We start from the raw sequence: 27,670 nt of genomic DNA on the forward strand, positions 1-27,670 counted from the left end.
TAAGCAGAGAAATGATAAAGTTTGAAGGTGTTAGACAATTGTGGCCTGTTAGTAATCCACGCCTCTCTCCTCTTAAACTTTTGGAATTAGCTTGTTCAGTGTATTGTTCATGTTCATTCAGATAAAGAATGGTCAGGTTTCACCAAGCTATTTCCGTATACCTGAGCCAGACACAATGACTAAGATATAAGGAAGAAAAGAGAATATTTTAAGTAGTGAACCTGAAATCACCTGAGTTAGAAAAAATATCATATGTACTTTTATTTGTGAGACATATAAAAAATCGTTTCCCATCTTATAGAACACACCTCATTCTCTGTGTCTTTGAGGAGAACTTGTTAGTTTTCTAACTGGGACAGTTTCTACTTATCACCTGAGCTAAATTTTGCTGGAATCTGAGTTGCTTTAACATCACATAATAAAACTAAATAAAACACTTGGAAATTATAACCCAGACTATGGGTTTTGCTGGAGAAATCAGCAAATCAGAATCATTATTACTAGACATGGAAATCCTGAGTTGTAGGTCTCATGCTATCAACACTGCTGATGCTTTTTAGTGCCTCACTCATGCATTAACAGCCAGTGGGATAAAGTGTAATGTATCACAACTTTGGTTTATTTCATCACTGCTGTTGTTATGTAAAGCCAGCAGACTCCTCTTTTCTCCATTTAAGAATTTCCAGGCTGAACTCAAAAATAACATTCTAGGTTAGAATAAAAAATTACCTCTTGAAATGTTTCTTCAAAATGTGCATAGAATTAGTATAAAAAAATAAGTTACTGCATTTTCTAGCAAGGAAAACATGTATTGTTAAAAATATTAATACACAGAATTATTTATTTCTCTAGAACTGTTGGGTAGCTAGATTAACAATTTGCAGATGAAAAGGTGTGAAGTGCTAAAAATAACCTGCGGAGCAAGTTTTTTCACCTGACAAACTTATATTAATTTTTAAATTACAAATCACACAATGATGCTAATTTCCCTCTCTAGAAGGCAAAAATGCGCCTTGCTTGAGATCTGAAAGAATTCAATGAATCTTATGTGTAATCTGTTATCTACAATATCATGAATCTTTCAGTGCCATACATTTTCCTAATGTCATTTTAACTGAAATCAATTGTAGGTCATCCAAAAACCAAAACCTCATAACCCATGGGGGAACCAACAGCATCTATGAGGCCATCTACCATGGTGTCCCGATGGTGGGCATTCCCCTGTTTGTGTACCAGTCTGATAAATGGTGTATATAGAAGGCAAAGGGAACAGCTGTCAGAGTGGACTTTCAGACAATGTCAAGCACAGACTTGCTCACTGCATTGAATAAAGTCTTGCAAGTCTTAATGACCCTTCATGAATATCAAAAAATTTTAATAGATAGTAGTTATACTACTAGTTATACATAGGGTATTTGTCACCAATAAATGAGTTTCATATGTTTTAGGTATTAGTTATGAAACTATTAGCATGGTATCATCACCAGAGATCCAATATCTTTCAATACATATATTAGTTTTTATTAGTTTTTATGTTTTAAAATATTTTGGTTATTTTTCACAATATAGGATTTTTCCCTTTAGAAAGTAATGTAGTCACAATAAATAGGTAGGACTACATCAAACTGCAAAGCTTCTGTACAATAAAAGAAACAAAACTAAAACAGAAAGATGCCCTCCTAGCATCCAACCACAAGACATGAAATATCTATTCCTCCTATCAGATTCGGAATTCAAGTTTGCAATCATAAAGAAGTTTAAGGCACATAAAAGAGAATACTGTATCATGCAAAACTATCCTTTTCTTATGAGGATGAAAAAGGGGTCTTCTCAGTCAACTAACTAGTCAAAGAAAAACTGAAACGGTCAAAACTGAATAGCCAAGTAACAAAAAAAAAAAAAAAACAAAAAAAACCTGAATCTACATATACTAATAATAACATAGAATTATTAAACAAATCCTTCACAAAAGCCAGTGTCTGGGGCCAGGTGATTTCACTGATGATGAATGTTTAATGCTCCCAAACATTAAAATAGGGTTACCGCAACCTACTCAATTTTTCTTATGAGACCAGAATAATCCTGATGCTAAAATCAGATAAAGATGCCACAAAAAGGAAATGATAGGCATTACCTTTGATGAGCACAGAATCAAATATCCAAAAAGAAAGTGCCAACAAATTACATTAAAAGTACCTTGATCAGGCCCTCCCTGGTGGCGCAGCGGGTTAAAGCACTGCACTGAGAAGCTGAAGCCACTTCCGCATGGGTTCGATTCCCGCCTGCCCTGGAGGTGACCACATGGCGTGGCAGACCTCTCCTGACCCGCCCGCTGCTCCCCTCAGCAGTGTACTTCATCGATCTGCCTGTTCTGCTCCCCACACTGTCTCTGGTGAAGTCTTTCGCCACCCCTGAGTCTCTGGCCTGCACCCCAGTTCTGGATGCACAAATAAATAAATCTTTAAAAAAAAAAAAAAAGTACCTTGATCAGGCCCTCCCTGGTGGCTCAGCGGGTTAAAGCACAGCACTGAGAAGCTAAAGCCACTTCAGCATGAGTTCGATTCCCGCCATCCCCGGAGGTGACCACATGGCGTGGCAGACCTCTCCTGACCCGCCCGCTGCTCCCCTCAGCAGTGTACTTCATCGACCTGCCTGTTCTGCTCCCCACTCTGTCTCTGGTGAAGCCTCTCACCCTCTGCATCTCTGGCCTGCACCCCAGTTCTGGATGCACAAATAAAAAATCTTAAAAAAAAAAAAAGTACCTTGATCAACTGGGACTTACTTCAGGGATGAAGGATGGCTCCACAGAAACAAATAACAAACCATTGGGAAGAAAATTAATAAAGTCGTTTCTTTTACAGCACCATCCAAAAAAGAATAAAATACAAGGGGAAAAGCTTAACAGAGTGAAGTAACTATATACTAAGAATGCAAAGGAGTCAGGATTCTATGCTTGTGGAATGGAATATTAGTAAAATGTCCATACTCCCTTACACAAAGCAGATTCAATGAAATCCCTATGAAAACCCCAATAACATTTTCACAAAAGTAGAACAAACCATCCTAAATATATCATGAATATATCTTGAGGTGAATTCACCAATAGGGAACTGTTATATCTTATAAAATCCCACATATAATTACATCATGTAAGATTATTAATTAAATTAATTATACTGTGTCCTACAATATTTGTCAACATATTGGAGAATATAATTAACACAAGATCAACCTTCAAAATATTTTTTTAGTGTGTAGTATTGTATTGATAATTTCAAGAACTGCTCTATTATCCATCTCTAAAATTAAATCACTTCCTAAAATTGACTCTCTTTGAAATAAAATCACAATTTACATTTATTTAATTATAAGGTGAGCACAAAACTGTAACTCTACCAGAGTTTAACATTATTAATTTTTACCAACTTTTATCATCATTACATATCTGTCTATGAAAAATGTCTCTGACATTCCATGACATTTATTTATTTCTAGGTAACACTGGGTTGCAACAGGCTAGCAGGTTCACTTGTCAAAAAAAACATTATTGCATGATCCCATTTAGAGAAATTGTTCAGATTAGGCAAATCTATAGAGACAAACCCAGATTTATTCTTGACTAGACTAGGAAAGACACAGAAATTAGACAGATCCAGCCAAAGAATAAAGACTTAATGTGGGGATGATAAAATTCCCTGAATTTGGTATCATAGAAGCTGCAAGAGTCTATGAATATACTACAAAGGACAGAATTCTACATTTTAAATCACATTTGAATGATTTTGGCATTAAATATTAGGAAACTTTTATAAAAAGAAACAAAACAATCTCTTAAAAAATTATCCCAAGTCAATCACACTCAACTGCACCAGCGTTTTCTCTTTAATTCTTCTGGCCGTAGATGGCAGGCCAGTCATTGCTCCTTTTCCAGTATTCTCAACCCTCTTATAAAATGTATTGTGTAAGACAGAAAACTCAAAATTGCAAGGCTATTAACTTTCACTTGGCAATAGCACTTATAATCTTCAGACATTGGACCGTTTTGTATATAAACAACGTCATCTACTTTTGCTTACTTCACATGCCACACAAATATTCTGGTTGTAAACACAATATATTGACTTTAAGGTGTGGCAGTTATAGTTTAACTTGGAATAACCATGAGCAATGTGAGAAGGGAAAGAACATTTTCAGAGAGCACCACATTTCACCAGGATGTCTGTGAAGTGGATGTCAGCTCTTCTGCTGCTCCAGCTGGGCTGTTACTTTAGCTCTGGGAGCTGTGGGAAGGTGCTGGTGTGGCCCACGGAATACAGCCACTGGATGAATATAAAGACGATCCTGGATGAACTTGTTGCAAGAGGTCACCAAGTGGTTGTTCTAACATCTTCAGCTTCCATTCTCATTGATCCCAGCAAACCCTCTGCCATTAAATTTGAAGTCTACCCTACATCTTTCTCTAAAGCTGAGTTTGAAAGTGCTTTCAAGCAAGTAGTGAGCGAGTGGACATATGAGCTGCCTAAAGACTCCTTTTGGTCATACTTTTCAAAATCGCAAGATATTCTTTGGAGATTTTTTGATATTGTTAACCAGCTTTGTAAAGATGTAGTCAAGAACAAGAAACTTATGACCAAGCTCCAAGAATCAAGATTTGATCTCATTCTCTCAGACCCCGTGGGACCCTGTGGTGAGCTGCTGGCGGAGGTGCTGAAAGTACCATTTGTGTACACTCTACGCTTCATACCTGGATACCAATTTGAAAAGCATATTGGAAAACTTCCAATCCCACCCTCCTATGCGCCTTTTGTTTTGTCAGAATTAAGTGATAAAATGACATTTACGGAGAGAGTAAAAAACATGATATATATGCTCTACTTTGACTTTTGGTTCCAAACAATAAATTACAAGCAGTGGAATGAGTTTTACAGTGAAGTACTAGGTAAGTCATATTTTTAGTTGGCAGAATTATGCTACCTCTTCGCACCTTGGCAAGTAATGTTTTATAATTATATGGTCAGAAGGGTTTGTCTTTTATAAGTGAAGCAATGAATGTTAATGAAAATGATCACTCAATCTCAAAACTATGATGAAAAGATTTAAATTACAGGATAATTTGGAACCCTGAGTTCCATGATTATTATAAGACACCCAAGAAATTCAAGAAACTCAAACTCAACACTGAGGACCTGTTGCAATATTATATCCACTCTTGCTTACCTCTTTGAAACCTAAATTATTTTATACAGGATTTTTAAGCCCACAGCATATTGATTGCAGACTTTTGCATAAAACTCCTGCACACTCTGATGCACAGAGTTCCTCATTATCAACATTCCAAGAAAAGTGGTTAAATTTTACAACTGCTAATCCTATAAACCACATAATCTAAACTTCACACTCCTTTGTAATGGTGTTGGGTTTTAAGAGTTTATAATAATATAATTGACCTTCATTACAAAATAGGAAGTATTTCACTATTAATAAAAATCCTCTCTTTGGTATCTTTTTATTCTAATAATCATCTAGTATACTCTTATTCATCATATAGAAAGACATTAGAAATTTTATTAACTATGCTTATCACAGCAGACAATTAGCTGTTACATATTCCTGGCAAGATTCTATAGAACACTAAGAAGTCTCTTTCTTTTTTTTTATTTTTCTCTTTATTTTTCTCAGTCTACTTATGAAGAATTTAAGCTATTTTCTCATATATTCTGAAGGATTGTTTTTAACAATAGACAGTGGCCCTATCACAAACTGAGGTCTATAATTTAAATTTTGCAATTATTACAGATTTTTCCAAGTGCTTACAAATCACCCTGTGAAAGGCTTTAAATCTTGCTGTAGCACGTGCAGGTTTCTAGACATTTTTTTGAAAACTGCTTTTCATCAAAGATAGAGAGAACAAAATTAAGATCAATACTTCTTTTTCCATACATTTAAAAAATTTCCAGTTATGATTTGCAATTATTCTTAGAAAAACGTAATTAAAATTCTAGCATGGGCCAAATATAGTTGCAAGTACAAGAAATTAAGCCATATTTCCAGAAACTATGGGAAAACTGATTCAAGGGAATGGTTTCCTAATTGTAGAAACCAGACTTGGTGTGCAAGGAAAAGTCCTTCCATTTGTTAATTGGTATGGAGCTCAAATGATAAATTACATTTTGCTTCTGTTACCTTTGCAGCTTTAAAGAGTAAGCAACTATAAATTTAATTCTATGCTGACTTAGGTTGAGTGGTCATTTATGCTGATGATTTACTCAAGGTACTTAAACTTTGTAATATACACATATGTACATGTACATAACATGTAAACTTTTAATATATTTTTGTCATGTATATATTTGTATTATCAGACCTCAGACAATTTTACGTATTGGTCTATATCATCCCAAGCTCCTTTCAGAATTTCAACTGGTATTTAAGTTACAGTTTTCTCATTTCCTCCACCTTTGTTTCTTCTACCCCTCCAGGGAGACCCACTACATTAGCTGAGACCATGGGGAAAGCTGAAATGTGGCTCATTCGAACCTACTGGGATTTTGAGTTTCCTCGCCCATTCCTGCCAAATTTTGAGTTTGTTGGAGGACTCCACTGCAAACCTGCCAAACCCCTGCCTAAGGTAGCCTCCCACACTTTTATTTCCTTTATTTGCTTTGAGGCTCTTCACTAGGATACAACATTACTAAAAGTGCACTCTTCAAAAACAAAAACTTGAAGTCCAGCAATATTTGCATCCAAGTCCAATGTGTTTACCTGCTGTAACCGTTGCCCTTAACTGACTGCTCATTTGACATGCTAGAGTTTGACATCTTAGAGCACCTCCTAACCAGGATATTCTTGTCATGCTCCAAATCTGTATAAAATCGCCCCTTGCAGACAGCTGGATGACAAAATGAACACAGAGAAAAGGTACTTAATTCTGCATATTTATATAACAATGGATAATTTCTCCCATCTGTATCTGAAAATGTACTTAGTATAAAATAGAAAAAGAAACATGTTACTATAAAGATGATACCCTTCATGAAGGAAAACTAATCTAACGGATTGTAAATTGATGAGTGTGAGCTCTAGCTCATAAGCAAGCATCTTTTACAAAATAATTTTATGACCTTTTAGACATCCAGTTTATCTGCCTTCCAGCAGACAGCAACACAAAGCAAGGATTATATTCCAGGCTTAACCTACTACTAATTTATTTCAAAATTTAACGATGTAAGGAACATTTCATAAGCTCTAGAACCTATGGAGGAGTTTTCCTTAACCTGGCTTTAGTTTTTCAACCTTACTCAGGCATAACAGATATATCAAATTGTAAAACTTTTGAAGTACTCATCATAATTATTTGACTTACACAAACATCATGAAGAGGCTTTCCTCGTGTTGATGAACACATCCATCACTTCACTAATGTGAATTTGTGTGTGTGTGTGTCCTCTACAGCCTAATCATGAATGTTGACTAAAGAACATCTGTGTTTACAAGTTTTATCTTTAGCAAATTATATCTTACTTGATATTTATATGGGATTATATGTTACCTCCTCCTTCAAATTGAGAGCTCCTTAGGCTTAGAAATGTGCCATTCAATTTTTTTTTTTTTTTTTGCAAAATTCAGTAGGGTTTTTTTCGACATAGGAGACATGCAATTTGCTGTCCTATTTAATCAAGTTGTGCCCTATTTGTTTGAGTTAATCATGTTTAGGATATCAATCCCCTATCTTATATATAGTTTATAAATAGGTTGAGTATAATAATGGTTTTCTTTTTTATTTTTCCATGTAGAATATTTTTAGATGAATACATTCCATTTGTTGACATTCTTTTTTTGGTTCTTTTGCTATAGGAGACAAATCCATAAAGACATCACTCAGGTGACTGTCAAAGAGATTATAATTTGTTTTCTATGTATGTTATGGTTTCATTTCTTATATATTTAATATCTTGAATGAAATTTTGTATATGGCGTAAGATATTGACACAGATTCATTCTTCTGCATGTTGCTGTCCAGTTTCCCAGCACCATCCTTATTTCCTATTCCTTTGCTCTTATTCCTTTGTTACATTTAACTGCCCGGATATGTGAGTTTATTTCAGGGTTCTCTATTGTTTTCATTGATTTGGCTACATCTCTTACTTAATTATCATACTGTCCTGACTATTGTTTATTTGTAGCACAGTGTGAATTTATAGAACATGACATCATTTTCCTTCTGCTGTGTCAAGTATGCTAGACAAATGTGGCTTTCATGGACCAAAAGCATTTGGGGAGTTTTGTTCTATTTCTTTGAAAACCATCACTAAGATCTTAATAATGACTGTATTGAACTATCTGTTCCTTTGTTAAAATAGTCATTTTAACAATGCCAACTTTTCCAGTGCACCAGCCCAAATATCTTTCCATTTGTTTGTGTCTCCCCTTCTTTAAGTTGGGTAACAGCAAAAAAGCATTCTAAATTACATGTTTTTACTCTCCTGACAAATTTGTTAAGTGTCTGTTGCCACAGTATCTTCTGTGCCACAAAATTTCAGTCATTTTTTTCTCTGAATAGATTACTTCTGTCTTTCCTACTGGGAACTACATTCTGCATATATTTCTGTGAATGACAGTATTTCATGTGTTCCCCTAAACTGTTTCACTCTGTCTCATTCTTTTCTTATAATCTGATTATATGACTGTTGTGCTGTCTTTGAATTTGTTGATCCTTTCATGTTGCCTGTAGTTTTGGAACCATTTTGAAATTTCATAACTATTATGTCTTAATTCTTTGATTTCTGTTTGGTTTAATGTTACATTTTCTAAGTCTTTTGAAATTCTCCTGTTGTTCATGTATTGTTTTATGACAGGTTGCATCTGTATGACCATTATTTTGACTTGACATCAGATAAGTCACCTATATCCAGCTTATTAATGTCTGTCTAGAATTTGGTCATTTTTAAAAAATATTTCTCAATTTATTCATTTTCTGTGATTCTTCATTTTGGTTTGTAGACATTAAATAACATAGCCAAGTCTTGAAATCTGACACAAGGGTCACCTATAGGAGGTGAACCTTTCCACATTTATGTACAATCTCCTTCCAAAGATATCTTTATGGTTCCATGTGGCTGGTGTCAGCTGGCTTCTCTAGAAGGATTTCAGTCAGGAGAATTTCAGTCAGCTCCTGCATATGTCCAATTAGATCTTCACCTTTAGAAGCACCTTTTACTATATGCAAAAAGGCCCCTCTCAGAAAGGACTTGGTTTCAGACGATCCTTTCTATTGCCTGTGATATGAGCTATAAATAGAGAGCTATGGTAAGTTCTCCTGAATCCACTCAGAACTGGCTTTTTGATCACCAAGGTATTATGATCATAAATACTATTAAGAGTAGTTGTTTTAAGTTTCAAAAAAATTACTTGAACCCAAGTCAATAATGTGAAACTTTCTGATCATTACATAAAGAACTACCTAAAATTATTTGCTTTCATTAATTATCAGATCCTCTCATAATATCTGTACTTCCGTTATAAGAAAGATATTTGGCAAATCTTAATTATCTTAAAATGTGTATAGTCTAAACTTCATAATATATACAAGTGAAACTTCATGGAAAAAAGTAATGAAGATGCAGAAACCATATATGTAAAAAAAGTTGGAACTATACTAAATTTAAAACTATAGAATCATTAAAAAACTATGTATGTGAAATCTAATAAGCAATTTTCTTTTTGGATGGAAAGATATACTTTAGGATCATAAATTTCTGAATACATATTACATATTTATATTTATTTAAACAAATAGAACAAAACACTAGAATAAAAACTTGAAAATATGCAGTGAGGTTAAATTCTAGCTAGAATATGGATATTTACTTGTTTCTTTTACATGCTTTTCCAAATTTTCTTACTACGAGCATGTTATATTCACAATGATATCACAGAATGATCAGTTCATGTCAAAGCTAATCTGTAAATGGAGTTTGTATCTACCACAGCATGAGTTAAGGATGCTATAGTCTGTGAGCTAGTGAGACAAAATATTGAACACTGGAGCTGTAAAAATTGCCACAGATTGAGGATGCGCCATGTAAGTACAGGAAACTTCACTGATGCTCACGTTGAAACTAATGTCATTGGGATGGAATTTTACTTTTGAAGAGTTTGCAAGCAATGTATAACCTGCTCTGACAAAATTCAGAAATATTTGTAGTTTACTATAAAGAAAATGCTTCCAAAAGAAGCTTTACTATCACATTCTGGTATTTTATTTAAGTAACCATCTTAGGTTCCATTTATGTTGTTGCAAAAGTTACATTTGCATTTTCTTAATAGACAAATAGTGTTCTATTGATATTATGTGTGTGGTAGGTGGTTGTATTTGCAATTTCTTTATCCAGTCACCTACCTATGGGTATTTAGAGATTATGTTACACTTTAGTGGAATAAAAATAATCAAAGGATAAAACACAACAAAAGTAGCTTTAGACTCCAGTAAAGATGTGGTTATCAAAAGGAAGGAGTAGCATGAAGGGGAGGAATGTGAAGAGGGTGAATCTGATAGGACAGTGGCCCTGGAGTTTGGGGGAAGTGAGTATACACACTGAGGTGTGAACCTATTTGTCCAAATGTATATACCTTGTTAAATTAATGGAAAATAATAAAATTTTATTTTTAAAATAGCTTGATAAAGGAATTGAAATTGGAAAGCATATTTTTATTTGGGGGGAGCTGGTCAATGGGAGAATTATTATGTAGTGACTACAGAATTTCAATTTTGCAATATGTAAAATGTCTATAAATTGTACAACAATGAGAATATATTTACACCGCTAAACTAAAATCTTAGATATTATCAAAAAGTAAATGTTATATTATTTATACTTTGCCACTTTCTGTAACACTTATTATTCTCATAATTCCTAAAGTCCATGATGTTCTCTCCTGTGCTATACCTAGCAATCCTAATATAGTTGTGCTGTTGCTTTTTGTGATGGAGCAAATTCTTTCTTCACAGGAGATGGAAGAATTTGCACAGAGCTCTGGAGAAAATGGAATTGTGGTCTTTACTCTGGGTTCAATGGTCAGTAACATGCCAGAAGAGAGAGCAAATGTGATTGCATCGGCCCTTGCCCAGATTCCACAAAAGGTTAGATAAAGTATATTAATAATGGACAACTGCTAAGTGTGACACTTAACTCGGCATGGATGTGGACTTACGTATGCATGGCAAGTTGTAAAGATGACTGTACTTTCTTTCAGACATAAGCTCAAACCAAATTACTCATGGCAGGTGTTCAAACAGTAAGAAGTATGTTTCATGTGCCATTACCATTATGATTGAAATTAAATGTAGTTTAGAAGCAACAGGTGGAGATTTGCTATTACAGTGGTGTTGTGGGAAATTATTGAAAACAGAAATTCTACCTGTCATTAGTTAATTTTACAAGAATGCTGAGGGCGGGGTGCATTCCAGGGTACAGATGTCATCAGAAAGGATTAAATTTCAACTATAACCTTAAGCAGGAAAATAATAAAGCTTGAAGGCATCATACAATTTTGGCCTGTCAGTAATCCAGTCCTCTCTTCTTTAAAATTTTTGGAATTAGCCTGTGCAGTGTATTGTTAATGGTACTAAAGAATGCCAAGCTATTTCCGTGTACCTGAGCCAGACACGGAGACTAACATGAGGAAGAAAAGAGAATATTTTAAAGAATGCACCTGAAATCACCTGGGTTAAAGTAAATTTCATGTGCACCCTATTCATAACACATTACTTCCCATTTTATAGAACACTCCTGCATTCTCTAGGTCTTTAAGAGAACTGTTAGTTTTCTAGCCAGAACAATTTCTAATTATCACCTGAGCTAAATTTTTGCTGTAAACTTAAGGTGTTTTCACAATGCTGAGCAAAATGATGTAAAACACTTGTAAAGTATAATGCAAATTATGAGTTTTGCTGGAGAATTCCAAAATTACAATCATTGTTAATAGACGTGGAATTCCTCGGTTCAAGGTCTCATGTTAATCATGCTGTTGATGCTCTGTAGTGTTCCACTCAACCAATAGATAAAGTATAAAGTATCTTTGGTTTATTTCTCCATTTCTGCTGTTATTTAAAGTGAGCAGAATCCCCTTTTCTCCATTTTAGAATTTCCAAGCTGTACGCAGAAATAAGACTCTAGATTAGAGTAAAATATCATGTCTTGAAATTTCTCTTCAGTGTCCTTAAAATTAATATCAAAAATACTGCAGAGAAAATTTGTAATCCACAGAATTATTTAGTTCTCCAAATAAGTAAAGTAACTAGATAAGCTTTTTCCAAATAAAAAGATGTAAAATGGTATAAAATAACTTGTGGAACAAGTAGATACAAGAAAACATTCTGTGGCACATAGAAGAAATAAATACTGTAATGCCACATAGGAAGATGACAATTATATAACAGATCAAAATAAATAAATGTGAGATTATAGCAATGTCCTGTCCTGCTCTTGCTGCTTTAAAATTATATTGACTAAAAATCACTAAATACTCGAACTGATCATGGATAATCTCATTTGTCTAGTACAGACAAATATTTCATACACTGGGATGTGTGAAACATCATGATTGTATCCTTTTTTTAGTGGATATTAAAACAAATTTACAAGTGTGGTATTGCTATTATTCCACTTTTAATAGCAATCATATGCAGTACCTCTTGTCTTCATTACATATCTTCAGAGAAATGTACCTAACTAGAGTATTCCTTAACGTCAGTAGATCTCAAACATGCTCTAATATTGAAATCTGACTATTGAAATAATATTTTCTTTCCCTTAACAGGTTCTATGGAGATTTGATGGCAAGAAGCCAGCTACCTTAGGGGCAAACACTCGAATCTATAAGTGGATCCCTCAGAATGACCTTCTTGGTAAGATTCTAGAAAGCAAACACTCAAATAAAGGATAATATTTCACATGGAAAAAAATACTAGAACATTTACTATTGCATAACATGAGATATAAAATTTAAGTTCTTTACATTTATATTGCAGTCTAATGTGTTAAATGATAACAGCTGACAGTTGGCAACTTATTATAAGCATATTCATCTCTTATGTCTTAGAATCAAAATATCTATTTCACCTGTAATTCTCATTGAAAATTTTATAAAAACTATGTGGATTATCTCACATTTTAGTAATCTGTCAGCTGCTTATACATCTATTCTGTTTGGGGGATGTTTTCTCACACCTTCACTGCGCACATGCTTCACTCCCTCCACCAAACCTCCCCTTTCTATTTCTATTCCTGTGTTCGTCGCTTCCCCCATTGCCACTGAAAACCAGAGTATCTTCACCTGGATTGTCTGCTTCCTAGTTCACTCACCTTATTTCTACCTTTTCTCTTCTATACCAGTACTCAGTGACAGTGAAAAATATATATAACTTCCATTACTACCAGTGATTCTAAAGGAAATTAGATTGTAAAAATTCTCTAATTTCTGTAGGAAATTAACCATAACATTAGAATATCTCATGTTCTCATCTTTCCTTCTGATGATTCCAGTGTCACCAATGTCAAACTTCCTGCAGTCCTGATGTCTGTTAGTGCCATGTTAGAACCAGTGACTGAACTCTATTTCAAGGACTACGTCCTAACATGTCATCTTAAATTCTTTATTTCTCACAGCCTATTTTTTTAATCCATAGTGTTCCTATTAATTTATTCACCTGCCAAACTTGTCTCATTCACCACTTGCAAATCATACAACATTGTTAACTTTCCTCTCTAAAAAGAAGAAATGCTTTTTGCCCTGAGAGCTGAAAGACTTCAATGAACTTTATGTGTAATCTGTTATCTACAAATCATGAATCTTTCAGTGCCACACCTTTCCCTAATCTCATTTTAACTCTCAGACTTATAGTTAATAATATCCTAAAATCAATTGTAGGTCACCCAAAAACCAAAGCCTTCATAACCCATGGGGGAACCAATGGCATCTATGAGGCGATCTACCACGGCGTCCCGATGGTGGGCGTTCCCCTGTTTGCAGACCAGCCTGATAACATGGTGCATATGATGGCAAAGGGAGCAGCTGTCAGAGTGGACTTTCACACAATGTCTAGCACAGACTTGCTCAATGCATTGAAGACAGTCATTAACGACCCTTCGTGAGTATCACAATTTTCTAATAAGTAATATTTAAACATAGGTTCCTTTGTCACCAATAAATATTAGTTTCACATTCTTTAGATATTAGCTGTGAAGCTATTAGTATATTACACCAGCGATCAAATATTTTTCAATACTTCTTTTTTAGCTTAATAATGTATTTGTTTGTTCTTTAAGCAATCTTTTTTATTTTTTCACAATATAGTATTCCTTCCCCCAGGTGTGACCACTATTGTTCTCCCACCATCAAACTGCTTATAGTCCTCTACTACACAGCACTGTGTTCTCTTCCCCACCTTTTCTCTAGTCTACCCCTCTTCCTCCCTATCCCAGTCTCAGTAGAGGCACAATTAATAAAGCCTGGTACAGGAACAAAAACACACAGACCAACAGAACAGAACTGAGAGACAGAAATAAACTCACATACATATGTAAGTTTATCTATGACAAAAGAGCCAAAAAATACACCAGAATAAGAATAACCTCTTCAGTCAGTGATGTTAGGAAAACTGGACAGCTGATGGCAAAAAAAAAGATGAAGAAAAGAAAGAAACTAGCCCACAATCTCACACCCTATACCAAAATAAATGCAAAATGGGTCAAAGACTTGGATGTAAAACCCAAAAACCATAAAATACAAAGAGAACATATACAAAACATTTCATGAGATATGCTTCTGTGATGACTTTAGAGATTTGTCCCCAATAGCAAAAGAAAAAAGAGAACATAAAAATCTAGCACTACATCAAACAAAACAGCTTTTGTACAGTGAAAGAAATCAAATGAAAAGACAACTTCCTGAATAAGGGAAAATGTTTGTATACCACACATCGGACAAAGGACTGATTTCAAAGACAGAGAACTCATAAAATGCTATAAAAATAAAACAATTAACCCAATTTAAAAAAAAGGGCAAAAAAATTAAACAGACACCTCTCCAAAAGAGACATTAAGATGTCCACCAGGTACATGAAAAAACATCCACCATTCCTTATTATTATTAATGCAAATCAAGACCCCAATGAGATACCATCTTATATGCTATGGCCTTATCAGGAAAAAAACAAAAAGGAAGAAAGAAATGTTGACAAGAATGTAGAGAAAAGGGGACATTCCTAACTACTAGAGGAATGCAAACTGGTCCATCTCTTATGGAAAGCACTATTATGTATAGGAGGTATCACAAAACATTAACCATGGATATGTCATTTGACCACAGTAAATCCACTCTAGACCTCTATCAAAAATTTCAAAATCAGCCAAGGTGCTAGAATAGAGAGGCTGGTACCAATTTCTGTACTAAAAACAAATTTTAAAAGGACTGATAATAAGCTCTTAGCAAAACCCAGAGGCTCTCTGAACAAGCTCTACACACCAGCAATTTTCCTGGATGCCCAAGAACCAAAATGGGGGCAAAAAAGGGAGAAGCCGATTTTCACTGGCTCTATAGAGAAGCCCAGCCCACGAAGATGGCCAACATCTTCCAGTACAGTGTGGATCCCAGAGCAAAACTCCCATTCCCCCATCCAACAGCTATATTTTCAGCTACCTGTAGGTGAGTAACAGCCATCCACTCCAAATAAACAGACTTTATGTATTTTTTTTAAGATTTATTTTATTTATGCATACAAGAAAGGGGTACAAGCTAACGGTGTGGGAGAGGGGAGATAAGAGAAGAGTCACCACCAGAGACAAAGTGGGGAGCAGAACAGGTGAACTGCCTGAAATAGCCTTCTGAGGGGAGCTGTAGGTGAGACAGAAGAAATCTGCTGCACCATGTGGGTCAGCGCCTGGCTGGGGATCAAACTCACACTGCAGTGGCTTCGGACAGTTTCGTGGTGCTGAGAGTTAACCCCTTGAGCCAATGGGAAGCCCAGAACTTTATTTTTCCCTTCTTCTTTTTTTTTTTCCTTTTCCCTAAGGCACAACTCACTAGTAAACCACTTATTGCAGGGCAGCACATCCAACTCAGCCCTCTGGCGCCACCTACTGAAGAGGACCAGAATACCAGCCCCAACACTTCCCAAGCAGAACCTGAGATACCAAGCACACCACTCAACCAGCCCAGGTCCCCAGGCAGACCAGCCCTGACTGACTGGGAACTCACAGTTCCTGTGCCCTGCATAGGGGACCTGCAGCAGACCTTAGCTACACCAGGAAGTGTGTCCCACTCAGCCTGCTGCACCCAACAGTGGACAAGGCCACAATTGGAGCTTTGTGATGCCAGGTCCTATATCAGGGATCTAGTCTACAGAAACCACAGCAGCCCTTACTCCACAGTAGGCCAGACAGTGTACAGATCCACTCACACCGAGGTAAGAGCACTGGGATGTCATGCTGGTTAGTAGCAGCAGTCTGGCCAACAGGTGCCATGGGAAACCCTGCCCCTAAACCCACCCAGCTGCTTCAGCAGCCCAAGTGGCACACAGAGCCATCCACTGCACATGAGAAGATGTCTAGTAGAGATATCCAAAGGGACAGCAGCAGGAGTACCTGTCCTACTTCCATTCACCACCCACAGTGGCCCAAGCGCTACACACACACACACACACACACACACACACACACACAGAAACCATGCCAACAAGCTCCAGTGGCAAGGGCCCTACCCCCTAAAACAACATGAAAGTGAACAGTGAGGAGAAAGAAAACTACAAGTGACCCACCCAGCCCTCCTAGGAACAAAGCATCACAGAATGAAAATCAGTTTCTAGAACACAATACTGACACGGAAGAATTTCTCTGCTGGACAGATAAAAAGTTCAGGGTGATCTTTATCTAAAAATTAAAGATGCAAGCCTCTCTGGTGGCTCAGGGGTCTCAGCGTTATCAATTGCCAGCCACTGTGGCATCAATTCAACCACAAGCTGGGGAGGTGACCCACATGGCGGAGGACCTCTTCTGTCTCATCCCGCTGGTCCCCTCCAGCAGTGTATTTCAGTAGATCTGCCTGTTCTGTTCACCATTCTGTTTCTGGTAACTCCTCTCCCATCCTGCACTTCTGGCTTATACCCCAGTTCTTGTATGCATAAATAAAATAAAAATAAATCTTTAATAAACATAGAGGAAGAAATTTCAGAAACCATCCCATTTATGATTGTACCCTCATAGTAAATGTCTGGGAATAATCTTAACAAAGGAGATGAAAGACCTATAAAAAGAAAGTTACAAAGCACCTTTAAAAGAAATAGAAGATATAAAGAAATGGAAATGCTCATGAACTGGAAGAATTAACATTATAAAAATGAGCATCCTACCAAAAGCAATTTACAGATTCAATGCAATTCTAATAAAAACCTTGATGACATTCTTCAAAAAAAAAAAAAAAACTGAACAGAGAGCCCTCCCTGGTGGTGCAGAGAGTTAAAGCACAAAACCGTGAAGTGCCCCTTCCGTGAGAGTTCGATCCCTGCCAGGGAGGTGATCCACTTAGCTCTCCTGTCTCAGCCTGCTGTACCTCTCAGCAGCGTACTTTGTCAATCTGCCTATTCTGCTCCCCACTCTGTCTCTGGTGAATCATTTCACTGCCTCATACACCTCTGGCCTGTAACCCCATTCTGTATACATAAATAAGTCTTTTTTCAAAGAGTGAACAAGCATTGTTGAAGTTCATTTGGAACCATATAAAACCCCGAATAGCAAATGTTCTCCTGACTGAAAGGGGTAAGAATGAAGGCATTACAGTCCCAGACTTCAAACAATATTAAAAAGCCATTATAATAAAAACAACATAGTAGCGGAACAAAAATAGACACCAGACCAATGGAATCAAATTGAAAGCCCAGACATCTCAGATATATAGCCAAGTAATTACAACAAAGGAGCAAAGTATATACTTTAAAAAAAGGATAGCTTCTTCAATAAATGCCATTGAGAAAGCTAGATTGGCCCATGTTAAAAATAAATAAATAAATAAATAAATAAAACTAGACTACTTTATCACGCTATATACAAAAATCAACTGAAAATGTTAAGTCTTGAGCATAAGACCTAATGCTAAATATATATAAAAGAAAACATAGGCAAACATTCCATGACATGCACCTCAGAAATATCTCCTAGCATTATTTTCCAGAAACAAGGAAAACAAAGGAGAAGGTTAACAATTGGGACTATATTAAATTAAACAAAAAAAAAATCTGTACAGCAAAAAGAGACAACTATCAAAACAAAGAGACATCCTACTGAATGGGAGAAAATGTTTGCACACAATACCACAGATATGGAACTGGATCAAATACTTACAAAATACAAATGGTCAACAGATATATGAAAAAAGTGTTCAATATCACTAGTTATCAGAGAAATGAAAAATCAAAACCCAATGAGATCCTACCACACTCTAGTAAGAAATTCCCACATTAAAAAAAAGGAAACAAGTCCTCGAGATGATGTGGAGATTCCTCTGAACACTAAAAATGAATCTCTCATAGGATTCAGCGATGCCATTCCTAGGAATCTACCTAAAGGACACAACAATACTAATTCAAAAGGAAACCTGCATTCCTATGTATAATGCAGCATTATTTATTACAGCCAAGATAAAGAAACAACCCAAATGCCCCAAAACAGACACATGTATTGAAAAGTTGGGGTATATTCATACAACAGAATATTACCAGCAATCAAAAAAGACAAACTCATATGTCATTGCAGGTAACATGGATAGAGCTGATTATGTTAGACAAAATTAGTCAGAAGGAAAAAGATAACAGATGATCTCACTTACATGTGGAATACAAAGAAATAATCAAAAAGTTAAGAGAAAGAAAAAACTGGCAAGCTGACTGTAAAATAGCATAGAGCAGAGGAAGGAGAAGAGCGAGTAGGGGTGCCCAACGTGGGAGGGTGAACACAAGGGAATAGGGTGATGGTTCATGAGTGATACGGTGGTGGGAGGACTAGAGACTTCAGTGATGTGAGAAAATTAATTAATTAATTAACTCGGAGAAAGCTGACTTGAAAGAAAACATACAATGTTTCCAAAACTTGGCTATTGTAAATATAGCTGCATAATCATACATGTATCATTTTGGCTTTCTGTTTTTGTATTTCCATGTTGATACTTAGAAGTGAAATCAATGGATACTATGGTAAACTCATTTTAATAGTTTGAGAAACCACATACAAGTTTCCTTTACCGGTTACATCTGGTTGCTGCACCCAAGCACAACTGAAGATACCTCAGACTTGGAGAATAACAATAAAGAATAACAAACCAGGAAAAACAAGAATTACTGAGGCCAATAATGGCTTTTTACCTTACCCAAAGTTGTGCCCAGTACTATCCAATCCTGCACAGAACTTGATAATGATGGTGTCTTCCCACCACTGAAGACATGCAGTTTCTCTCTGGCAACAGGCCGCATGTCTAAGATGGCATCTTCCTGCCTCCCTAGATACTTGGCAGCCAAACGATAAACCGGGATCCAATTCACAGATACTACAAAAAAAAAAAAAAAAAAAAAAAAGCTCAGCACAGCATTAAACAATACTCAAGTCCACAGCTGTAGTGACAAAATGGCCTGACAAGCCACTCACTCACTTTAACATGATGCCTGTTTCTGGATCTCCCTTCCTCTCCAGGCCTCGCTTCAGCAAGATACCTGTTTCTTCAGGTCTCCCTTTCTCTACCAGGTCTAATTTTTCCAAAATGGCTACTCAGGGGAAACTGAAGTCAATAGCCTCTGCCATGTGCCCTGTGCTCACAAAGCTCAACTCTGTAATGCCCTTGTGGAGCCGCGGAGCGGTCCAGCCCTCCGGCGCCATCATGATACCGCAACGCTGTGGCCAGCGCTCCGCCTCTCTCTCCCAGCATCTTCCGCAGCGGCCACACAACCTCCCTCACGCGCGCCTGCGCAGCTTTTCCTGCCCCAGCGTCCCCACCCAGTTTCTTCTCTTGCGTGTGGGAGCTTCCTCTCACGCACGTGTAGAGCTCCTCCTCATAGTACTCTGAATTCACTGTCTTGTGTACAACTGTTCAGTCTTATTACCATTTTTTTTAATGACTTCCATTTTCCACTATATATACTCATGGGCTCTTTTTGTTACAGGGCACCTCGGTGTGAACTGGGCTGCCTGTCTGTGGGGCCTCACCCGTGCGCTTAAAATTTAGTTGTACTGCAGGCACACACAAAAGAGTCAATAATGGGGTTATTTACAAAAAGGGAAAGAGAGAGAGATACAAGTTAACTAGAATATCTCACCTACTAGGCTGACCTGGAGCCCTGGTAACAAACTATTCTGTAGCTGTTGGATTACCTCAAAATGAATTAAATTTCATTTTGCAATTTAATTTATAAGTCTATTTAAAATATTGTTCATTTTAAAACAGTATTTACTCCCCCCCCTCCCCTGCCCCTGCCACTATGATGATGTACTTATTTACATAAGTACATCATCATAGTCCCCTCATTCCTCCCTCCTTCTGATCTCTTTCTGTCCCCATCCCAATAGGATATCTCTGGTTTATAATTGTCTGTTATTGCTGTGTTGTGTTTTGTATTGTAATAACAATATACTATTTTTCCTTATGTTTTATTTGGTTCTCTTAACTTGCTGTTTTAATACAATTGGTTTGTAATATATTTTGAATTCCGGTCAAGAGATACATGAGATAAACTGATAGTACAAGATGTTGCCTAGGTATTGAACATGTAGGGTTACATAGTCCAAACACCATATCTGAATTAAATTCTAAATGTTATAGGTGTCCGCTCAAAATTTTGAGCATGGGTGTGTACTGACTGGATGCTTGTTTCAAAAATCATTCTGACTGTACTATGGGAAAGAGAAATAAAGGGAGTAAAGAGAGGAACAAAGTGAAGCAGTGAGGAGTCATTTCATACATATGAATTCTATAAATGCTAAATAAAAATCAATCTAAAAGTTTGTTTTGGCGTATACATATATGTTCTTCATAAAAAAGTTAATTATCCCTTTTTATATGGTACTTTAAATATCAGAAATATTTTACATTTACAAAATTCTAACTTTACAGTGAAAATCATGTAATGAAGGCCCAACCATATACTTCATTTCAATGACATTTATTTTGAGTCATATTGTGACATATTACAAACTTTCAATATATGGTATGCATAGATAAATTAGTTTCCTTCCAATACCTATACATTTCTTTTTCTCTCCAGATACAAAGAGAATATCATGAAATTATCAAGAATACAGCGCGATCAGCCAATGAAGCCTCTGGATCGAGCTATCTTCTGGATCGAGTTTGTCATGCGCAATAAAGGGGCCAAGCACCTGCGGCCGGCCTCCCATGACCTCACCTGGGCCCAGCTCCATTCCCTGGATGTGATTGGGTTCCTGCTGGCTTGTGTGGTGACTGCAGTGTATGTCATCATAAGATGTTTTCTGTTTTGTTGCCGGAAGGTTGTCAAAAGTGGAAAGGACAAAAGGGAATAGATGTTTCTCAGTCCTGAAGCTGGTATGTCTCACAGATGGGACTTTTCTAGTTTATTCCTGCAAGAAAGATGAGTTATAAGTATCCCTTTCTCCTGTGACATTTTTCTTCCAATTTCACTTTTCAAATCAAAATTGTTTAAGAGATTTACTACCCAGTTGAGAGTTAGAGATAAGTCATTCCAAAGAGAAAATAACTGGAGAATAAACAAATAAAATTATTTTAATATGTGTTGACTATTCTAATTAAAATATGATACCAAACTGCCAAATCCATAGATTAAGCTCAGTCCTTGACCATGCTGGTACAGACACTATACCACAGCACCCATGGGTTACTGTATGACTCCACTCACAAATTGAATACAAATAACAAATAAAGGAACAGACAAATAAACCTAAGTCAATATTAGGTGTCTGACTGCAGAGTGTGGGTGTGGGGGCCAAAGTGTGAGAGGGGACGCAATGAACAATGGTCATGGTTTGGTCATGATGTAGTAAAATACATACAGAAAGGTATAAACATGTACCTCCAAGGCAAATATAACTTTTAAACCAACATTACCTCAATAAAAACATAATGAACGGGCCCTCCCTGGTGGCACAGCGGGTTAAATAAAGCACAGCACTGAGAATCTAAAGCCACTTCTGCATGAGTTCGATTCCCGCCTGCCCAGGAGGTGACCACATGGTGTGGCAGACCTCTCCTGACCCACCCGCTGCTCCCCTCAGCAGTGTACTTCCTCGATCTGCCTGTTCTGTTCCCCACTCTGTCTCTGGTGAAGCCTCTCACCGCCCCTGAGCCTCTGGCCTGTACCCCAGTTCTGTCTGTACAAATAAATAAATATTTAAAAAAAAAAAAACATAATGAACAAATTTTTCCAGATCCTCAGCAAGTGTCATATGCTTCATATGACACTTGTGAATGGGGACCAGCCTTTTGGTGGCAGCCCGCAGCTACCCTGGGGTGGTTCCCTCCATTCCCATCTAGCCACAAGGGCCTTTGGAGCAGACATAGGCACCAATCTGGGCTGTGCTAGGTCCCACCATTTGCCAGTAGCCTCTACCACACACTGATAAAAACCCTAAGCCTGGACTAAGCCACCAATGCACTGAGAGAAGACACAGGTACCAGTGTGTAACACTCAGAGTTCCACCCTTATCTGGGAGCACTTAGTCACCCTTGGGGTGTCCCCTTGATCCCTGACTCAACTACTAGCACCACAGGAGCAGCTGTAGGAATTCATCCAAAATTCGTTCATCAAAATTCATCAAAAATTCATTCACAGCAATAGGGATGGAACTAGAAAGGATTATATTCAGTGAAATAAGTCAGAAAGAAAAAGAACTTTGTACCTCAAGAGATACTGTTGCAAAAAAAGAAAATGGGAAATATTTAAGCTTATCTAATAAGGGACTTATTTATAATATATAAAGCACAATTATAGCTTAATAATAAAGACCAGTAAGTTAATGTAAATAAATTAATAAAAGTTTATTGCCATTATTCCTATTAGAGTAACCCTAGATTACATTCTTTATAAATATTTAGTGATTATTAGATTCCAAAGTGAAAGCAACTATCCAAGAAAATCAAACAAAACACAACTCCCGTTTGAATTGCATGCTCTTATTTACTTACTCATTATTTATCCTTTCATCCATTTGCAGTTCATTATTCATTCATGCTTGTGTTGCAACACTGCATATGATCTAAGCTAATAGGTTCACATATCCAAAGAACATTTACAGAACTTGTTAAAATTAGGAAAATCTATAGAGAACAAAACTAGATGCCTCCTTGTAGAACGTATGTGAGACAGAATTTAGAAAGATCCAGCAATAGTGTAAAGGTTTCTGTTGGTGATGGTAAAATGCTCACAGAAGGTGCAAAATTCTATGAATGTACTATGAAAACTGAATTCTACATTTTAAATACAGCAAGTGAATAGAATATTAATTCAATATTAAGAAATCTTTTATGAAAGCAAACAAAACAATTTCTATTCAAGTAATTTGCACTCCGTTGCATAAGAATTTTCTTATTATTCTTCTATATGCGATGGCAAATTCGATCATCTCTCCCTTTGCACTGTTCTTGAAACATACACCTGTAAGATCATTAAGTCTTACATGAGACAACACTACTAATCTTCAAAGAGATATTGACCCTGTTCGTATACAAACAAGGTCATCTACTTTTGCCTTCTCCTCATGCCACACAACAGTTGGGCTCAATGGTCAGTAACATGACAGAAGAAATGTGATGCAAATGTGATTGCATCAGCCCTTACCCAGATTCTACAAAAGGTTAGAGAAAGTAACTTAATAGTGGAAAACTACTAAATGTGACTGTGAACTCTGCATGGGTGTAGCGTTATGATAATGGCAAGTTGTAAAGATGTCTCTGTTTTCTCTTAGACATTAACTCAAACCAAAACACACATGACAAGTGTTAAAGCAGTAAGAAGTATGTTTCAAGTGGCATTACCATTATGATTGAAATTAAATGTAGTTAAAGGCAGAGTAAAGATCTGCTATTATTACGGTATTGGGGAAGGTATTGGAAACACAAAATTTTGACCTCTCATTTGTTCTTTTTCCCTTGCAAGGATTCTGAGTAGATGGTATGCACCATGGCAGAAATGCCCAACTATTACATTATTTTAAAAAGATTTATTTATTTATGCATACAGAAATGGGGTACAGGCCAAAGGTGTAGGGGCAGTGAAAGGATTCACCAGAGACAGAGTGGGGAGCAGAACAGGCTGACTGATGAAACACACTACTGAGGGGAGCAGCAGGCAGGTCAGGAGAGATATGCCGCGCCATGTGGGTCACCTCCAGGGCTGGGGATTGAACTCATGCTAAAGTGGCTTTAGCTTCTTAGTGCTGTGCTTTAACCTGCTGATCACCAGGGAGGGCACCAACCAACTATCACATTTTAACAGGAAATCAAAAAGTAGAATGCATTATGCATGCAATTTTGTTTGGGGTCAAGTGTGAGCGAGGAACAATGGCCTATTTTAAAGAATCATGGTTCTTTGGTGCTGCATGTGATGTGGTAGCAATCATCTACTATGAGTGAAGCTATTCCTTAGGTATTTGCACTGTTGTAAACCAGTGTTACTTCGACAAAATGTAATATAACTTTTAAAACACATGCATTTTAATAATTGAAAGAATCTGGCCCTCCTCGGTGGTACAACAAGTTAAAGTGCAACACTAAGAAGATAAAGCCACTTCAGCATGAGTTTGATTCCCACCAGCCTCAGAAGTGATACACAGGGCACAGTAGACCTCTCCTGACCCACCCGCTGCTCCCCTCAGCAGTGTACTAAATCAGTCGGCCTGTTCTGCTCCCCACTCTGTCTCTGGTGAATCCTCTCACTGCACCTCTGGCCTGCCCCCCAGTTCTGTATGCATAAATAAATAAATCTTAAAAAAAATAAATGGACAGAATCCGATGACTCCTCCATGTGTTGCCTGCAAGAGAATCATTGTTCATGTGAGGACAGAAACAAACTTAAAGCAAAACAGTGGAAAGTTATTCCATGCAAATGAAAACCAAAAGGGAGCTGGGAGCTTACATTTACCTGAGACAAACTTTATAGACAAACAAATAGCTCAACTTCTACTTATGATAAATCACTCTCATTAAAGTGGAAATTATAGGCATGCAACAAGCACACAGTCAATAGTGAGAAACTGAAAGCTTTTCTTTTAGGAGGTGGAACAATAAAAGAAGACCCACTTTTGCCTTTTTTTACTTAACACTGTATTGTAAATCATGACCAGAGCTATGAAGCAAGAGAAATTGCAGGTCATCCAAGTTGGAAGGGGGGAGTAAATCTGTCATTATTTTAGATAACATGACCTTATTCATAGAAAAAAAAACTTTTAGGAAAAAAGTTAATGAATTTTGTAATTTGCCTGAAGTGAAACCAACATACCAAATTTTGTTATTTCTACACACTAATAAAAAGCTATCTGAAATAAAAATTAACAAAACAAAATATAGCCAAAATATATAGAGAAGATGTGCCTGAATAGCAAATGATAATAATATAATATAAAAGATATAATATAAAAAGAATCTGATTAGACTTATTTTCAATGAGATTATAAAAATGGGCAACAGGCCCTCCTTAGTGGCGCAGCGGGTTAAAGCACAGCACTGAGAAGCTGAAGCCATTTCCGCATGAGTTTGATTCCCGCCTTCCCCTGAGGTGACCACATGGCATGGCAGACCTCTCCTGACCCACCCGCTGCTCCCCTCAGCAGTGTACTTCCTCGATCTGCCTGTTCTGCTCCCCACTCTGTCTCTGGTGAAGCCTCTCACCGCCCCTGAGCCTCTGGCCTGTACCCCAGTTCTGTATGAATAAATAAATCTTTAAAAAAAAAATGGGCAACAGATGCATACAATCCTGGACATCACTAATCATCAGGAAAATTAAATAAAGAACACAATGAGATATTATCTAGACCTCAAAAGGTCTAGAGATAACAAGTTTATAGGATTGAGGGAAGAGAACACTTGTGCAATGATTGTGGAATATGAATAAACCAGCCACAATGAAAACAGTACATAACTACCAGTTGCAATAAATGTTCACATTGCTCATTAGTGCAATTAATTTGAGGTGTAAAAGTTATATTTCAGCTTCTGACTGATATTTGCTATATATTTGGTAGAAGGAATCAGTAATTTGAAAAAGAAGCTTTGCATTCAACCTGGATTCTATGAAATGGATTTTAGTTCAGCTGCTACAGCTGCATTATTACTTTAGTTCTGGAAGTTGTGGAAAGTTGCCATATGGCCTACAGAATAGATATCGTAATTGGGTCAAGGTAACGAGAATCTACAGTGGTAATGAAGTGATATTTCTGACATCTCTGGCTTCCATTCTTGTTGATCCCAACAAAATATCAGCCTTAAACATGATTTATTGTACTTCTTTAAAGATGATGTGGAACATAATTGCCCAATAAATAGATACATAATCTGTAAAAAGAACCATTTTGGAATTATATTTCACTCATATGAAAATTCTTTTGGTAGTGTTTATGATTATTTTGAAAAGCTCTGCAGAGGTATAATTTTGAACCGATTCTGATGCAGGGAGGGGAGTAGAGTGAAAAGATTCACCAGAGACAGAGTGGGGAGCAGAATACACAGATTGACCAAGTACACTGCTGAGTGGAGCAGTGGAAGGTATATTCTTTCAATTTTTAAAATGTGTGTGTGTTTAAAATTGCATTACATTTTGCTGGAGTAACATTTGTTTACAACAGTGCAAATACCTAAGAAATAGCTTCCCTCATATTAGATGAATGCTGTCACATCACATTGGGCACCAAAGAACCCATGATTCTTTAAAATAGGCCACTGTTCCTCTCACAACTTGACCCCACCCTTCATTCTCCCAAGAGTTAGCCTTGATTCTGCAGTCAGATATCTAGGATTTCTTTTTGTTTATCTGTATATTTCTCTGTTTCATTTATTTTCAACATCTGAATGAAGTCAAAGTAGCACCTTGGTGCAGTGGTTTATTTAGTGCCTGTATTAACAAAGTCAAGGACCTAGGTTTTCCAACGTGGCATTATTTTTTTAACTAAATATTCAACATCTACTCATACAATTTTTAAAATAATACAATAGTTTATTTTTACATCATTTTGTGCATTTTTTTTCATCTCAGTTGTAATCCCCATGGGCTTCCCATCGACCAAATCACCTGTGTACCATCACCATAGTCCAGCGCATTTTATTCATACATTTTTATATTTACTTAGTCTTTTCTAGTTATTTTCTTTTTGGAATGACTTATATCTAGCTTTTAAGTGGACAGCAAAAAAAAAATTTTTAAGATTTATTTATTTATTCATACAGAACTGGAGTACAGGCCAGAGATGCGGAGGGTGAGAGGACCCACCAGAGAGAGAGCGGGGAGCAAAACAGGCAGATTGACAAAGTACACTGCTGAGGGGAGCATCAGACGGGTCTGGAGAGAGAGGTCTGCCACGCCATGTGGTCACCTCCAGGGCAGGCGGGGATCGAACTCATTCGGAAGTGGCTTAAGCTTCTTAGTGCA

General features: G+C 36.8%; 1 protein-coding gene across 4 annotated transcripts; it reads left to right on the top strand.

Moving 5' to 3' along the window:
* Positions 1 to 4,215: 4,215 nt before the first annotated feature.
* LOC101620616 (UDP-glucuronosyltransferase 2B4-like) lies at positions 4,216 to 21,772 on the top strand. Of its 4 annotated transcripts, XM_012724267.1 has the most exons (7): positions 4,216 to 4,529; positions 4,881 to 4,939; positions 6,480 to 6,628; positions 11,009 to 11,140; positions 12,820 to 12,907; positions 13,930 to 14,149; positions 21,302 to 21,772. In XM_012724267.1, exons 1-7 carry the CDS (start codon positions 4,216 to 4,218, stop codon positions 21,576 to 21,578), a joined length of 1,239 nt encoding a protein of 412 aa, XP_012579721.1. In that variant the 3' UTR covers positions 21,579 to 21,772. The 4 variants fall into 4 exon arrangements, with proteins under 4 accessions (XP_012579721.1, XP_004681306.1, XP_004681307.1 ...); XM_004681249.2 differs by having other exon boundaries at positions 4,216 to 4,939; XM_004681250.2 differs by lacking the exon at positions 4,881 to 4,939 and having other exon boundaries at positions 4,216 to 4,687.
* Positions 21,773 to 27,670: the final 5,898 nt, after the last annotated feature.

The sequence above is a fragment of the Condylura cristata genome, unplaced genomic scaffold (genome assembly GCF_000260355.1).
Source record: "Condylura cristata isolate star-nosed mole 26May11 unplaced genomic scaffold, ConCri1.0 scaffold00012, whole genome shotgun sequence".
Classification (NCBI taxonomy): Eukaryota; Metazoa; Chordata; class Mammalia; order Eulipotyphla; family Talpidae; genus Condylura; species Condylura cristata.

Bases quoted from the DNA above. Each gene is read 5' to 3' on its own strand.
- LOC101620616 (XM_004681249.2), top strand. From the start codon at position 4,216: ATGTCTGTGAAGTGGATGTCAGCTCTTCTGCTGCTCCAGCTGGGCTGT. The intron at 4,940-6,479 runs GTAAGTCATATT...CTACCCCTCCAG, and splicing joins GTTTTACAGTGAAGTACTAG to GGAGACCCACTACATTAGCT. The intron at 6,629-11,008 runs GTAGCCTCCCAC...CTTTCTTCACAG, and splicing joins CTGCCAAACCCCTGCCTAAG to GAGATGGAAGAATTTGCACA.